The sequence below is a fragment of the Stegostoma tigrinum genome, chromosome 6 (genome assembly GCF_030684315.1).
Source record: "Stegostoma tigrinum isolate sSteTig4 chromosome 6, sSteTig4.hap1, whole genome shotgun sequence".
Lineage (NCBI taxonomy): Eukaryota > Metazoa > Chordata > Chondrichthyes > Orectolobiformes > Stegostomatidae > Stegostoma > Stegostoma tigrinum.
In genome coordinates this window covers 15,476,472-15,492,256 of record NC_081359.1, presented here as the reverse complement: position 1 = coordinate 15,492,256, position 15,785 = coordinate 15,476,472, and the positions used below count along the sequence as shown (strand labels likewise).

General features: G+C 39.6%; 1 protein-coding gene across 1 annotated transcript in view; it reads right to left on the bottom strand.

Moving 5' to 3' along the window:
* Positions 1 to 15,785, bottom strand: part of pdzk1 (PDZ domain containing 1) — a 30,118-nt gene that overhangs the window by 7,401 nt on the left and 6,932 nt on the right. Inside the window, exons 2-6 of the mRNA XM_048532314.2 lie at positions 13,861 to 14,089; positions 11,880 to 12,111; positions 9,519 to 9,655; positions 2,785 to 2,980; positions 429 to 625 (exon numbers count right to left, since the gene is read on the bottom strand). Of these exons, the coding sequence (XP_048388271.1) occupies positions 429 to 625; positions 2,785 to 2,980; positions 9,519 to 9,655; positions 11,880 to 12,111; positions 13,861 to 14,070 (972 nt within the window). The 5' untranslated portion in view covers positions 14,071 to 14,089. The remainder of the gene's footprint in view (positions 1 to 428; positions 626 to 2,784; positions 2,981 to 9,518; positions 9,656 to 11,879; positions 12,112 to 13,860; positions 14,090 to 15,785) is intronic.

The window sequence follows — 15,785 nt, the reverse complement described above, 5'->3', positions numbered from 1 at the left end:
AAAGCTTTGTATATCTGAAGCATGACTGTGCCAATTTATGCCTTCTTCCCAAGAGTTGCCTACACACTTACATTGTGACACAAGTGACTGTTGACCACCTGGAGCAGGAACACTGTCTGATATGCTTCCTGATTGACTAAGGAGTTGTGAATCTGTAACATCTCAACTAGAGGCGATTCAGCATGACCTACACTATGAACACTCTTCACAGTCTCCCAGGAAAAGGCCAGTACCATTTGTAAAAATGACGTCATTAGGAGAAAGCAAAATGTGAGTCTAAACCTCCACAGCTCAGTAGTTGCAATTTGATACAGTGAGAGAAAGATTTATTCTGGACACAGTTATAGATGTCACTCCCAATGCAATTCAGATGAGTGTAAAAAGGTTTATCCATCTGTATTTAGCACCAAGTTGATTCATCTACTTACCTGTTTATAAAGCTCATTTGTTGTGCTGTCAACAACAAGGAATGTAACCTGGTTCCCACACTTCTTTATCTTATCAACTAATGATTCGTGCTCCAGATGATCTACGACATCCCCATTTACAGCAATCAGAAGATCACCATCAAGTAGCCCGGATTTTTCTGCTGGACTGTTTTGGTCAATCTCCCTGATTAAATGACCTAGATGTTTTCAGAGAAATGAATTAGGGAACCGGTCAGGTTATTAAACAATCCAACAGCTTCAAGCCATTGACATCTTCAAGTCCAAAGATGCATCATGATGAACAGTTGGGAATTATATCAAGGGATAATAGTGGGGGACCTGATGGAGATACATATCAGATCCCGGTAAATGTTCCCGAACTTGAACCCACCACTTAATGAATTCCGTGATGCATCTCTGAATATTTTTCCTATCCATCAACAGCTAATCTTACTGCTGTTCAAACAATATTTACACTTATTGTTAAATACTGCATGCTTTGGGCTCTTTTGAAAGACTGAGTGGAGATAGCTCAAATGTTACTTCACATCTCATAGAGGAAGCACCAAGACTGTTAAGTTTGCAGGTCATCAAGCTAAAAAATCATGTCTCTCTGTGATCTAATTGAAAATTCAACCAAAGCTTAACAATCACAATTATTGCTGAACTATACTAATTTGTAAAAACAACCACCCTTCCAGCTGGTTAGAAATTCACAATTACAAGAACATATGAAGCAGGTGTGTTTCAGTGTTTCATTGATTCAATGAGATCAACTATCATTATCCTGAATTTCAAAGACTGAAGACCAGTATATTCAACCTCTTATCATAGGACAACCCTCACATCCCAGGGATCAATCTAGTGAACATTTGCCGTGCTATGTCGAAGGCAAATACCTCCTTCCTTGATCAAAACATATCACAGATCAAAGTGTTGTACAATTGGACCATGACTTAATTACACTTGGGCTCCAACAACCTTGCAATAAAAGCCAACATATTGTTTGCTCTAGAATTGCTTGTTCTTTATGTAGGATAAGGTTCCATGTTACTTTTACAAGAACATGCAAATCTCTCTGACCAACAACATTTACAAGCGTCTCATCATTTAACAATATTTAGTTTTTTATCTTTGCTTTCAATGTGAATAACCTCACACATTCTAACCTCACGCATTTAATGGGCGGCATGGTGGGTCAGTGGTTTGCACTGCAGCCTCACAGCGCCAGGGACCCAGGTTCGATTCCAGCCTCGGGAACTGTCTGTGTGGAGTTTGCACGTTCTCCCCGTGTCTGCGTGGGTTTCCTTCGGGTGCTCCGGTTTCCTCCCACAGCCCAAAGATGTGCAGGTTAGGTGGATTGGCCACGCTGAATTGCCCATAGTGTTCAGGGGTGTGTGGGTTATAGGGGGATGGGTTTGGCTGCAAGGGGCGGTGTGGACTTGTGAGGCTGAAGGGCCTGTTTCCACACTGTAGGGAATCTAATCTAATCTAATCCCTTTTGATTCTGCATGTTCTCCACACAGCTTACATTCCTGCTTGATTCGTATCATCAGCTCAACACCAACTTCTTCAGAACAATTAGGGGTGAACAATAAATGCTAGCCTAGCCAATGACACCTACAGCTGTGAATGAATAAAAACAATAATATCTTTGGTCATCAAAATCATGAAATAGATAGGTTTTAGGGAGCATTCTGAAGGATGACAAAGAGGTGAAGAGGTTTTGGGAAAGATTTTCGCAGCTCAGCATCAGCGTTCAGTCAACTGAAAGCATGGCTGCCAAGACTGAAACAAAGGACACAGTGATGACAGGATTTGGAGGAATGCAGATATCTCCAAATGTTTTACTGTTGAAGCATATTACAAAGGTGGGGGAGGGTATGGCTTTGAGCACGATGATGGAAATTTTAAAATTGATTCTCAGCTAGACTAAGATTTATTATTGGTTGATCAGTGAAGGTAATAACGTGTGAATGAGATCTGGTCCATGTTAAGATACAGCGGAGTTTTGGATGAGCTGACGGTTACAGATGATAAAAGATGGAATGTCAGTCATGAGAGCATTGGAATGGTCAAGGCTGGAAGGAACAAAGGCACATTTCATGAATATAATACAAGGCACATGATCATCTTTCTGAAACACCCTAGGGTGGCAGTTGCTGTTGAGTGCCAACATTGCCAAGTGAACACATCCCGAAGCAACATTCAGAACAGAGATCCTGGTTAATAGTAACTTTCCCTTTATGAGTCAGTATATGAGCCATCACTTGCACACTTGCTAATGCATAATGCCACTGAGAGAGGCTTCGCACCCGTTGTACATGATCAGAAAATTAAACCCTGGTTTGAATACCCTGTCGTTGTTGTTCAACTCTCAAGTAGAAACCATAGCCTTGAGGTCCCTTAGTTAGCTGTGCAATCCGTGGCTGGAGGGGCAGGCCTTTCACACTTGCCATCGATGCCACAACCTTAATCATTTTGCTTTTGAAGTATTTGTCTGAGGTCTCATCAATCAGAAGCAGCATGATATTGTTGCCTGAAGCTTTCATCTGAAAAAGATTGAACACAGTTAAAAATACTTGGGAATCATATGTCAAAAAAGGTTCAGCCGGTGACAACAGTGTGACAACATGACCCTGTTGTTGTGTACTTTGTTCAGAACAGGGAATTTATTTTGAAAAGCAACTATTTAGCAATTAATTTTGGACACAGCAAAATGTGAAAAATAGTAAATCTGAGAAATATCCAATAAATCTGTTTATTTAGGTCAGTTAAGAGGTGCAATGATGGTCACGACATTAGGAAAACACCATACTTGACTTTTTTTTCAATAACAGCTGTAACTCTTTTACATCCATTGTTCAGTTGAATAGGGTTTGATTTGATTTACAGTGAGAAGTATTATCTTATGTGCTTCATAGGCAGACCATACAAGCACATCAGGGTAACAAACAACAGTGTATAGGATACAGCCAAGAAGGTGCAAAGGGAGATCAAAAATATTAACATTCCATAGGTCCATTCACAAGTCTGATAACACCAGGGAAGAAGCTGTTCTTGAATCTGTTCATACATGTATGCAAATTTTTGTATCTTCTGCATGATGGAAGCGGGTGGAAGAGAGTAAAACTGGGGCAGGAGGAGGTTTTGATCATGTTGGTTACTTCCCAATACACCAGGAAGCATTGATGAAGTCAGTGGATGGGAGGCTGGTTTGATGGATAAGGCTATGTTCACAACTTTCAGTAGTTTCTTGTGGTGTTGGGAAGAGTGGTTGCCATACCACACTATGATGCATCCAGGTACGATGCTTTCTGTGGTGCATTTCTAAAAATTTGTAGGAATCTTCATGGATGTGCTGAATTTCCTTAGCCTCCTGAGGAAGTAGAGGTGTTGTTGTGCTTTCTCAAGCATAGTGTCAATAAGGGTGGACCAGGACAGATTGTTGGTGATCATCGTTCCCAGAAACTTCACACTCTCAACCATCCCCTTCTCATCACCATTGATGCAGACAGGGGCGTGCCCTCCACTCTACTTGCTGCAGTCAGTGACCATTTGCTGATGCTGATGGAAAGATTGCTGTCTTTACACCATGTCACTAAGCACTCAATCTCAGTCCTGTACTTTGTCTCCTCATTGTTTGAGATCTGACCAACAACGGTGGTGTCTTCAGCAAACCTGAAAATGGAGTTGGTGCAGAATTTGCCGCACAGTTGAGTGTGTATAAAGGGTTCATGGGTTCAGGGAAGAAAATGATTGGCTGTTTCCCTTGGGCATTGGCCAGAAGAATCTAAAATATGCTCTTTGCAGTCCAGTTCCTATGAAATGAACATACCCATAATCCAAAATATCTCAATTTCTGTAATGTCAAACAACAGTCTGTAACTCAGCAAAAGAATTCCTTAGCAGTGGAATGGTAATGATATTTCAAACTGCTCTTTGAGATTGCATTTGGGATGTCAAAGCCTGTAGATTGCTTTATAAATGATAGGCCCAGTAACAGGAATTGCCTGCACCTGTGTACATAAATGATAATGTATGAAAGATTAGGTTTCCCATACTAGCCGGAGCTATCTGTCTTTCCTCTGAGTGTGGTTGGCTAGATGCATCCTGTTGTAAAAATTGTTTGCATATTGTTCTGCTGGTATCTTCTTTGTGTAGATGGTCTGTCAACTGATGATCTTTATACCTTAAAGAAGCTGTTAACATTCCTTTAATTTTTGCAACAATTTGCACAATGCTGTTTCTTGCCCCCACCTCTTTCATATCTTTTTTTAACTGAAAAAAATGGCAAAGCTGAGTTTCTGCTCCTCTAAGAATTTTCAGTTGTACAAATAAAAAAAACTGAATCTTCAAAGTTATTATCTTGAATAAAATCTACTCCTACCCTTAACTTTTAGGTTATAAACTATCAAACAATGTTGTGAGTCTAAAGAATGTTTAAAAGAATTACCATGTTTTTCTGTAGATTGTAACTACAGGTTTTAACAAGGAGAAAAGGTATTTGTTTATTTAATGTAATGACTTAAGCCTCCATTAATTTCCCAAGCCAGAATTTTGCCGTAACAGTAGGGGTTTTCAGCCTTCCTCCAAGAGACTGAAGTTATTTCTTGGAAACTGACATCAACCACTTTTTCCTGATTTGCTATTCAGATATATCTCCTTGTAGCTTCATTGAGATTCTTTCTAGTCCTGACTAACTTTTCTGTAATATTTTACATACTTCTGCTACTTTGAATTCTTAAAACCTGTTAAACCCACAACTCTTCCAACCTAAGCTGACTAAGTGCAGATTTCTGCTGCAGGAGTTGAGTGGATCTGTGCTCCTTCTGAGAGAGGCAGTAGCAATATTTTAGTAGAGTACTTTCTTCACTCTTCCCTTTGGGTGAATCTGAATTCCCACACTGCAAATGATTTTGTTGAACTAGAAGCAGCTCTCACTGCATTGCCAACAAATTGCTAGTGATGCTTGCAGATAGCACCTGATTCTGCAGATCCTTCAGGTAGATATGCTGCACCAGTTATTCTTGCAATAGATAGCCATGGGCCTTACTAGTATTAAGTGATGAAGGATTAACCATTAAAACAGTCAATGGCAGAAGAGGCATGTGCTTGAGTCACAAGAAATAGTTGGCTAGACACTAACTAAGATAACACCTGTATTAGCTTAAGTCTGGTTAACTCGATAATGTTCGGCTGGGGCCCCCCTTTGTTGGGCAGTGGTAATGTCCCTAGCCCTGGAACAGGAGATCTGAGTTCGAGACCCGCCTACTCCAGAGGTGTATAATAACTTCTCTGAACAGGTTAATTAGAAAAATAGGTGGGAAAAAAATCATTTGGTACTCCAGGGTATCTCCAGGGCTTCCCAAAGTGGAGCTTTGGATAGCAAATGTGCACAACTACTGAAATATTGGGATCACAAGTTCCAACACAGTAATAGGAGGATACTTTGTGCCTAACCCACACCCCAGTTCACAGGTGTTCCCAACCTCAGTCTCTCAAATGTTCTATCCCCAGCCAGAGATTGCCAAGGGTCAGTTCTTGATCACTGAGAAGTTGCAACAATTCTCAGGTCTCAGTGAAGCCACAGTGTAAAATTATTTTGGGAATGAATGTCAGATATCAAGCTAAATTACATTGTTGCAGCAATAGAGAAAAGATTAAGGGACTGGAACTGGAACAGCCAAGTAGAACTAGCTAACTCCTTCCAGAGTCTGCATAAACATCTCTAAGGATAGACCTACACAAAGTCTTCAGAGTTAAGCCTTTCAGATCAACTGCCCAATACAACCCCACCAGCAAGAGTGATCTTATGGTACCCATCAACAGATCTGCATACTGTTCTACTGGTAGGATTATTGTAACAAAGTGAAAAAATTATGGTGACATGAAGAAACTTTTTATTGAGTGAATTGTTATAACATGCTCACTGAAAGGGCAGTATAGGTAGAATCAAATATAATTTCAATGAGAGCATCGAAAAGGAAAACGTTGACCAGGCTAAGAACAAATTGGATAACTCTTTCAAAGAACAGGCTTAGCCACAATGGAGCAAATGGCCTCTTTCACTCTGTGTAATTCAGTAAAGAAATAAACTACAAATTTGATTGAATACTGATTGCCGACATTACTGTTACCATAGTAATACACACCATTGGTCAACTTCAGGATAATTATGGTGAAATGGGGTGATTAATTCACAAACACTCAGATGCAGTCTTAGTGCCAGGATTGAAATAATCCATCTTGACAAACAAACATTATCAGGCCTAAAGTGACCTTCTGCTGTGCCTTAATTCACTGGTGACACTTTACTCACACTGTCTGACACTCTTATCACCTGCAGATACCTATTATTCGGCCTGTTGACATTCCACAAATACCATTTGTATGATCTTTTGATCTCTCTGATTATGAATTCTGTGCCTGGGTGCTCTCTCCACTTTGCCTGACGAAGGAGTAGTGCACCGAAAGCTTGTGATTTCAAATAGACCTGTTGGACTATAACCGGGTGTCATGTGACATCTGGATAAGAGATGAGCAGTGGAGGAGCACTGAGATTTCAGAAGCTTGTAGGGCTTGAATAGCTCAAATAAATGATGGTGGGTCAGGGTGAGTGGATGAGGTGGTGGAAGGGTTTGAACACATGGATGAAGTGTCAGATTAGATGCGTTAATCCAAGGGCCAATGAGCACAAGGTGATGGAAAAATGAAACTTGCTGTGGATAGCAGAGGGATGTGAGAAGTTCTCACAGCAACCATTGTCACGGTTTCAATGTTAGCAACTGACCAAGTATTAGTTGACTTCCTTGAGTTGGGTCATTTTAACTGTTCTGGAAAGTTTTGTAAACTTTTCACTGTATAGCAAGAATTTCCACTGTGACCTCTCTATATCACTTTAATCCTTAGGAACTTAATTAACCTACTTAATTGTCCAAGCTTTTGTCATTTGTCTTACTATCTCCTTATTTAGATCAATGCTTCATAATTGCTTCTATGAGCTGCCTTAAGGTGTTCTACTACGTTAAAGGTGATATAAAAATGCAAATTGTGTATGTGCAGCTAAACAGAGTCTGCACCTCATCATTGAGTAGTTTTGCTGTCTCCATTCTGCTTGGTTTGTGTGGGAGAAGGAAACCACTTACTGATCTAACTAGAAGAGGCTGTTGTATTGAACAAGGCATAATTTATTGCATACTAGTAACTAGTTACAATAATTTGATTACATTGTTAGAGACTATATGGAGGACCTAGATATTAGGTGACTTGTTTGAGATCCTAAGTTGTTCTGCCAATAAATCTACATGATGTCAATCATAATGGAATGGAGAAGGGGGCGGCTATGATACTCCTCAGAGTTAATTTTTCAGACTGATATACGTTTTACCACCAAGCTCTTTTTCCCATTATTAATATTATACATCAGTACATTTAATTACACTTACTGCTATCCCATCTTGCCCCCAAGACTCTACAGGTTCAAGCTACCTGGAGATTTCACTCTTTTCCCAGCTCATATTCTCTTTCGACCTGGAAGACTGATTGTTTTCGGGGTGGAAGACTATTGTCTGTAATTGTCTTGATGATAGCCTGAGCTTTGTAGGTCCGTTTCGACTGGAGAACTTTAATCTCTTTGATACTGATTGCAAACTGTTCTATTGCACATCAAAGGCCAACTTCCGAATAGTTGTAATGATTCCATGATTTGCCTGTGAAATAAGGTCATTAAATCACAAACACTCAGATGCAATCTCTGTACCAGGATTGGAATAATCCAGCTTGATAAATAAACATCATCAGGCCTAAATTGTCTTTCTCCTGTGTGATGAGTCTTAATTCTGACTTCAGACTGATCAGTGCTAATCTCTTATCCATCTCTTATTTCCTTTTCTGTATCTTCATGCTGAGCTCTGGAATTCCCACCTTAAACCTTCACAGAGAATAACTTCTTTGACTCCTTCTTTCCAGTGTCTCAAATGGTTGGATATTGGCCAGCCCTTCTCAGTGATGGCTTTCATGGAGTCATATGCATTACATTTTCAATCTGCTTCAGCAGATGTCTATTCTCAAGCTGCCTGAAAATGTATACTGAAATATGTAAACTCATTGCTTCAACTTTTTCATTGGCTTAGATATTCTCAATTACTCTCAAAGGCAACATTATTGCTGAAATCAACATGTTCCTCTCTTCAGATCTACTATTTGAGGATTACTTCTTCCTTGGTATGAGCTCTGTCACTTGTATTGAGTATTATTCCTGTGAAGGCAAGGACATCAAATATTCTGCTTGAACTTCTCTTCCAAGTCACACAATGCCTGACATCAAACTTCAAACCACTGTAACTATTTGTTCGCCACTCTGTACTGCTCTCTGAGGTATATCAGTTGACTCAACTGGCTGCCCTGTTCATTGTCCATTTCACTGTATATGCTTCCTTAGAGGCTTTGCTGATTCTTGCAGTCAGAAATCCCTTTCATTGTGATAGCAGTAGAACACCTTTCTCCCAAACAGTATAGTCTCAATTTCTGAGGTTGTGAGAACTGCAGATGCTGGAGTCAGAGTGTGGAGCTGGAGGAACACAGCAGGCCAGGCAGCTTCAGAGGAGCAGGAAAGCTGACATTTCGGGTTGGGACCTTTTCTGAAAAAGGGCCTGCTGTGTTCCTCCAGCTCCATACTGTGTTATCTCTAGTCAATTTCACATCTCATTTGCAGTATGAAGCAATTTTTAACTACTTTCAATGGATTCCTCTTTCTGTTTAGGTTCCATCATGAGTCTAGAGAGCCTATGAAATCTTCTGTGGGTTTGCCTTTGAACAGATGTTCCTTGGCAAGTTGTCCTTTGACTGGCTGTTCTTTGCCTTTAACTATTTTAACTCCAGCTATTTGAAGAAGGTCGAAATCAAAATACACATTCTAACTCAAGTATGAGAATTCTTGACTGATGAACAATTATGTCATCATAAGTGGTACTTACGGCACTCTTCTGTATAAAGTCTTTCAGATCCTTTCAGACCCAAACACCATAGTTATTATTAAGCAAAAGTCACTATACATTCAGAGAATAAGTCAAGATATTGCATGAGTACCTTAGTCACCAGTTGCTGATGAGAGATGTTTTCAACATTTTCCCCATTTAGTTCAATTATCCGGTCATTGGGTTCAACACCAGCATTGAAAGCAGCACCAGCAGGGGCGATCTCAGTCATAAACAGACCAGGCGCTCCTGCAAAATGGAAGATTTAAGTAAATACTAATGACAGCAGAGTCCCAGGCTAATTCATGCAGATTCCAGATCCTCAAGAATCAATGATGGAAAATAATATGCTCATTCTTTGAAAGTGTGGATAATGTCCTTTTTTCAATATGTGCCCTGCACATCATTTTGTCAAACTTGCTCCTGTAAAATAAGGCTGTATCTACTTTTGAATCATTTACCTTTCAGCTAAGTTTATATTCTCCAAAATATGGTAGTGATTCACCTTTTGGTCTTTATGTCATCTTAAGCAACTGTATTCTTTCAACAGAAACAGCTATTTTCACACAATCATTAGCACTTTGTTAAGATGCAATCAGTGCAAAACCAGATGAAAGTAACATCTCATTATATACAAACGCAAAAACAAAGAACTGCAGATGCTGGAAAGCTGGAACAAAACCAGAAATTGCTGAATAAACTGAACAGGTTTGTCAGCACCTGTGCAGAAAGGTCACTGAACCTGAACTGTTAACTCTGCTTTCTCTTCACAGATGCTGCCAGACCTACAGAATTTCTCCAGCAATTTCTGTTTCTCTGCCACTCAAATAACAACTCATCCCCTGTTTTAAATCTGTCCGCCTCAGCCTTGAATATACCTAACCTCTACAGCCATCTATAGTAAAGAATTCCTCAAGTTCACCTCTTCTGTTCTAAATGGGCAGCCTGTTATTATGAGATTTTGCTGTCTAGCCCAAGATTCTCCTAAAGGGGAAACAACCTTTCCACACCTACCCTGTTCAAGTTCTCTAAGAATCTTGTATGTTTCAATAAGGTTGCCTCTCATTCTTCCAAATTCCAATCAGTTTATGCCCAGCCTACTTAACCTCTTCTCATGGGACAGTTCCTTTACAGCCTGGATCAACCCAGTGAGCCTTCTCTGGACTGCCTTCAATGCCAAAATATCATTCCTTAGATAAGGGGACCAAAACTGTTCGCAGGACTCCAGCTGTGGTTTGACTTGTGCCTTGTATAGTCTTAGCAATAGCTGCCTATTTATACTGCATTCCCTTTCAAATAGAAACAAAAATTCCATTTGTTTTTTGCTATTACCTGCGATCTTTGATGCTAGCTTTCTGTGTTTCATTCGTAAGGGGTCCCAAGTCTGTCTGTGCTGCAGATTTCTGCAGTATTTCTCCACGTAAACAATATTCCGATCCTCTGTTCTTCTTGCCAAAGTGCAGAGCTTCACTTTTTCCCACATTATATTTCACCTGTCAAGTTTTTGCTTACTCACTCATTCATACTCTTGTTCAGGATGATAAATGTTCTAATTCGTATAGATTTTTCCAGATCACCCTTTCTTTTCAAGTTTCAGGTAGGGTTACAGTCTGTATACAATATACCCATTCATTGTGAGATTTTTTTAATTCAGCACAGTGAGTGTTCTTACGGATGTAGGAGTATTGCTGCTTTTCTTTGCAATCTAAACTTCCTGTTTAATATAACTGCTGCAGATTTGATAATTATCAGTATCCACTTATATCTTGAATTTAATCTCATGAAGAACATAAAATCACAAGAAATAGGAGGAAGAGTCGGTCGCACAGTCTTTAAGACTGTTTGCAAATTTGTTAACTGATCTACATTGACTTCGCTTTCCTGCCCTATTCTAATATCACTGAATTCCATTAGCGCCTAAAAATCTAATGACCTCGGCCTTGAACGTGCTCAGTCATTGAGCACCCACCACCCTCTGGGCATGGAATTTCAAAAGTACACATTCCTCTGAGTGAAAAAAAAAATTTCTGATCTCTGTTGCAAATGGCCAAACCTTTACTATGACACACCGGCTCCTTGTTGTAGTCTCTCCAGCTGAGGTAAGTAGCTTCTCAGCATCTAACCACTGGAACTTTCTCAGCAGTTCACATATTTCAATAAGATTACCTTTTGTTTTTCTGGCCTTGGAAAATAAAGACCCCTTTTATTCAAGATCTCCTCATAAAGCAATCTTCCCAAGCCAGGAATTGATGTAATAGATAATAGATCCACCTGCTTTAAAGCAAATATATTTTTCCTACATAAGAACTACTACACATTCCTTCTGAAATGGTCCCATCAAAGCCCTGCATAGCTGCAGCAAGATTTCCTTACTTTTATACAATAACCTTTGTGCAATAAAAGCTGACACACAGTTTGCCTTTTTAATTGCATTAGATCAGTCATTGAGCACCAAATTATTTCACAGCTTTACCTTCGACAGTCTTCAACGAAAATCCAAAGCTCGAAGCTTGTTTCACCAGGTAGCACAGTTTGGGCCGTGGCGTTTTTCCACTGAATCCATTCACCACAGGCTGGATTGGGGTTTGATTGGGAGTGTTCACTTGAGACAGATTAATACCTTGCTTTTTGGCATGTGTATATGTGGTGTCATCCAGTACCAGAAGGGTAACATAATTCCCAGACTTTTTAATCAAATCTACCACCTGAAAGAGAGAATGGCATTAGGTGCGGGAAGTTGCCAGGTTCCCCTACAATTCCAAATATCTGAAATTGGTCATTACAAGCTTTATCCTCTGACTCTACCTTTCCTTCATCTCAGTGTGCCTCTGCTGGTTCTTTGATAGTTCCTCTCATTTGCCCTTTCCTTGTAGTCCTTCAAGAATTCATTCAATTCTATTGTGCAAGTTACCAATGTGTCTGTTTTCATGACCTTTTCAGGCTGTGCATTCCAGATGACAACATGATCTCCCCTTCCAGTTCTTTTTTCAGTTATTTGAAATATGGCTTCTCTTGTTAACGACTTTTGTTTCACTTGGAACAGTTTCTCATCACTCTATTAGAAACATTCACATTTGAACACCTTTAATTAAATTTCTCCCTTAACTTCTTTCCTCTAAGTAGATCAACCTCAGCTTCTCTATTCTCTCCACTTAACTGTTGCTTTTGTACTCCGTGTCTCTCCTTTTGATGAACTGCTGTAAATACATTGAGGGGAATCGACAGAATGGATATTGAAAGAATATTTCTTTCCCCTTGTGACAGGGATTAGAACAAAAGAATACAGTTTGGAGATATTTTGGAGAAGGAGAGTAAATTTCCTCTTCGAATCTTTGGTCTGTGCAATTCTCTTCCTTTGAGACCAGTGAAGGCAAGGTCTTGAATATCTTTACAGTTGAGTTGGATCAATTCTTGATTGGCAAGGGAATCAAAGGACATTAGGGGTAGATGGGAAGGTAAAGTTAAGACAATAATCAGAGGAAGCCGTGATCTCATTGAATGGAGCAGGAGATAGGTGGGTCTGATTGTCCTCCTCCTGCTCCTAGTTTGTATATTTGTATGTTATGTTTGTACGTTCCTATATACATTGTTATGTTTTGGCTGACTATGGGCATCTCAATTCAAAAAGAGTTTCTCTAATGACCGTTGCTGTGTGTGGTCAGATTGGAGGGAGAATGGGTGTTAGGCAATAAAAGTAAAATAAGATCATGTAACCAGTTTAATTTGTGACACCTAAATATAGATTTGCAATTCTTTGAAAATTGGATTGAACCATGCCCAGCAACAAACAACTGTTTTAGCAATCAGCTCTTCAAAACACAAATGATATTTTTCCATTGTTTTTCCCAGGTAGAAATGTAATCCTGTTGTTGTTCCTTTTCAAATCTAACTCTCTCTATAGTTTCTTAAGAAAAGCTTAAGGCCTAGCTGTTCCTCATGAACATAATAATCAGTGCTAGTTAATTAAGATATGACAAGTGTTTTTAAGGGCATGAGCCCAAAGGGGATGTACTTCTTTCAAGATAATAGATGTCAACTATTTTCATTTTACTTCCATTGTTTTATTGCTATTTCTCCAAGCTGTGTTGCCTAGTTCACAATGTTACTATGAAAGTACACAGTTCAAACTGAGTTAAATTATACCCTGACAAACAGAGTCTCACAGCATCCTAGGAATGAGCAATTTTTCATCATTTAATTGAGTAAAAAAAAATTAACAGTAAATTATATCTGCTTACTTCAAAGTACTGCAGATGCTGGAACTCTGAAATGGAATCTTGAATTCCAAAGAAGAGTTAGTCTGGACTCAAAACATTAATTCTGTTTTTTCTCTCCACAAAAGCTGCCAGATCTGTTTCCCCAGCACTTTCTCTTTGTGTTATCCTAGTCCCATATATACGTCTGTGTGCAACTAGGGTATCTAACAGCCACCTTTCACCACATACAGCTCATACCTTTTGATGTTCTTCACCATCCACAAAAACTGTGTTGACTCTAATGACTCGATCACCATCTCTCAGTCCAACGGCATCAGCTGGACCTCCTGTCAGCACAGAGCGGATCAAGTGGCCCTCAATGTTTTTCTCTATCCTAAGGTAGAAGCCGAAACTTTCACCTTCCTTTTTGGATAATTTGCAAAGCCGAGGCTGAATGTCAGCTGCCATCACTTGGTGTTTTAACGACCTAAAGCAATAAAATATGTAACAGCAACCAATCAAATCAATACAGCTATTCCATATGAATCTTCCACTAGTCCCTTTAAATTAAACGTTTATTTAGTCTCAAGGGCAATAACATATCTGTCAACATTCTCGAAAATATCAAAACATTTTCTGAGAAGCTAATTGGTATACTTACCAGTGAACTAATACATTGAGCAGCATAGTCTTTAGAAGTCATTTTTTGATGTTTCAAATCGAGTTGCTGACAAGAGTGATATGATGGTTCAATAGTTAGCACTGCCAGGAACCTTGAGTTTGATTCCATTCTCAGCTGACTATCTGAGTGGAGTTTGCTCATTCTCTCCAAGTCTGGGTGGGTTTCCTCCAGTACTCTGGTTTCCTCCCACAGTCCAAAGATGTGCAGGTTAAATGGATTGACCATGCTAAATTGTCTGTAGTGTCCAGCGATGTGTAGATTAGGTGGATTAGCCAGGGGGAATGCAGGGTTATAAGGATGGGGTGGGTCTGGATGGGATGTTCTTCAGAAGGTGGACTAGAAGGGCTACTTGGCCTGTTTTCACACTGTAGGAATTATTTTCTATGAATTACTGGACTAATTTTTGTTGATAGATCCACTTTCACCTGTCATCATAAAACTGCAACAAGTGACTAGAGTCATAGAGATATACAACATGGAAACAGACCCTTAAGTCCAACTCGTCCATGACAACCAGATACCCTAAATTAATCCTGTCTCATTTGCCAGCATTTGGCCCGTATCCTTCTAAACCTTTCCTATTCATATACCCATCAAGGTGCCTTTTAAGTGTGTCTGTGTGAAAACTTTGCCCTATAGGTCCCTTTTTTAACTTTCCCCTCTCACCTGAAACCTATGCCCTCCAGGTTTGGACGCATCCACTGTGGGGAAAAGACCTTACCTGTTTACCCTATCCATGCCCCTCCCGATTTTATAAACTTCTATAAGCTCTCCCCTCAGCCTCTGACATTAGACAAACCTCAATAAAATTATATAATCAAGAAGGCCCACTCTACGCACAACTGTAGATTTGCAAACAAAAACGAGCCACACTTAACTGCTCCCCTGCTGTGATGTCTATCTGGAAATCGTCTGGTTTTGGTGCAGAACTGAGTTTATACCCCATCTAATTTTAATCCACAAGCAGCAAGTAAGCTTGGACTCATAAATGGGAAGTAAGAGTAATACTGCACAAGGACCAGGTTTTAGTTTTGCTTACTTTACACAAACAAGCAGCCACACTAATGTAATTTCTATATTAGCTAGGAGGGTTAGTTTATTTGAAGAGGTAAAATTTGATATGTGTGATGAAAGAAAGCAAATGGACCAAAGCAACACTGAGGATGACTTTTTTCTTTAAATTTGATCATTGTGCTGAATGCCTTCTGGTTAGCTAGGGTCAGGAATGATGCCAGTGTCTGAATATATTATCATGTTCTCTACTTATGTTATATTTTTGACTGTTGAATCCAAGTCATTTGGGGAGGTGATGGCATAGTGGTATTATCACTGGGTATTAATCCAGAGACCCCGATAGTGCTCGGGGAACCTGGGTTTGAATCCTACCACTGCAGATGGTGTGATTTGAATTCAATTTTAAAAGCTGAATTAAGAGTCTAATGATGACCATGAATCCATTATCAATGATCAGGAGCCCATCTGGTTCACTAATGTCCTTTAG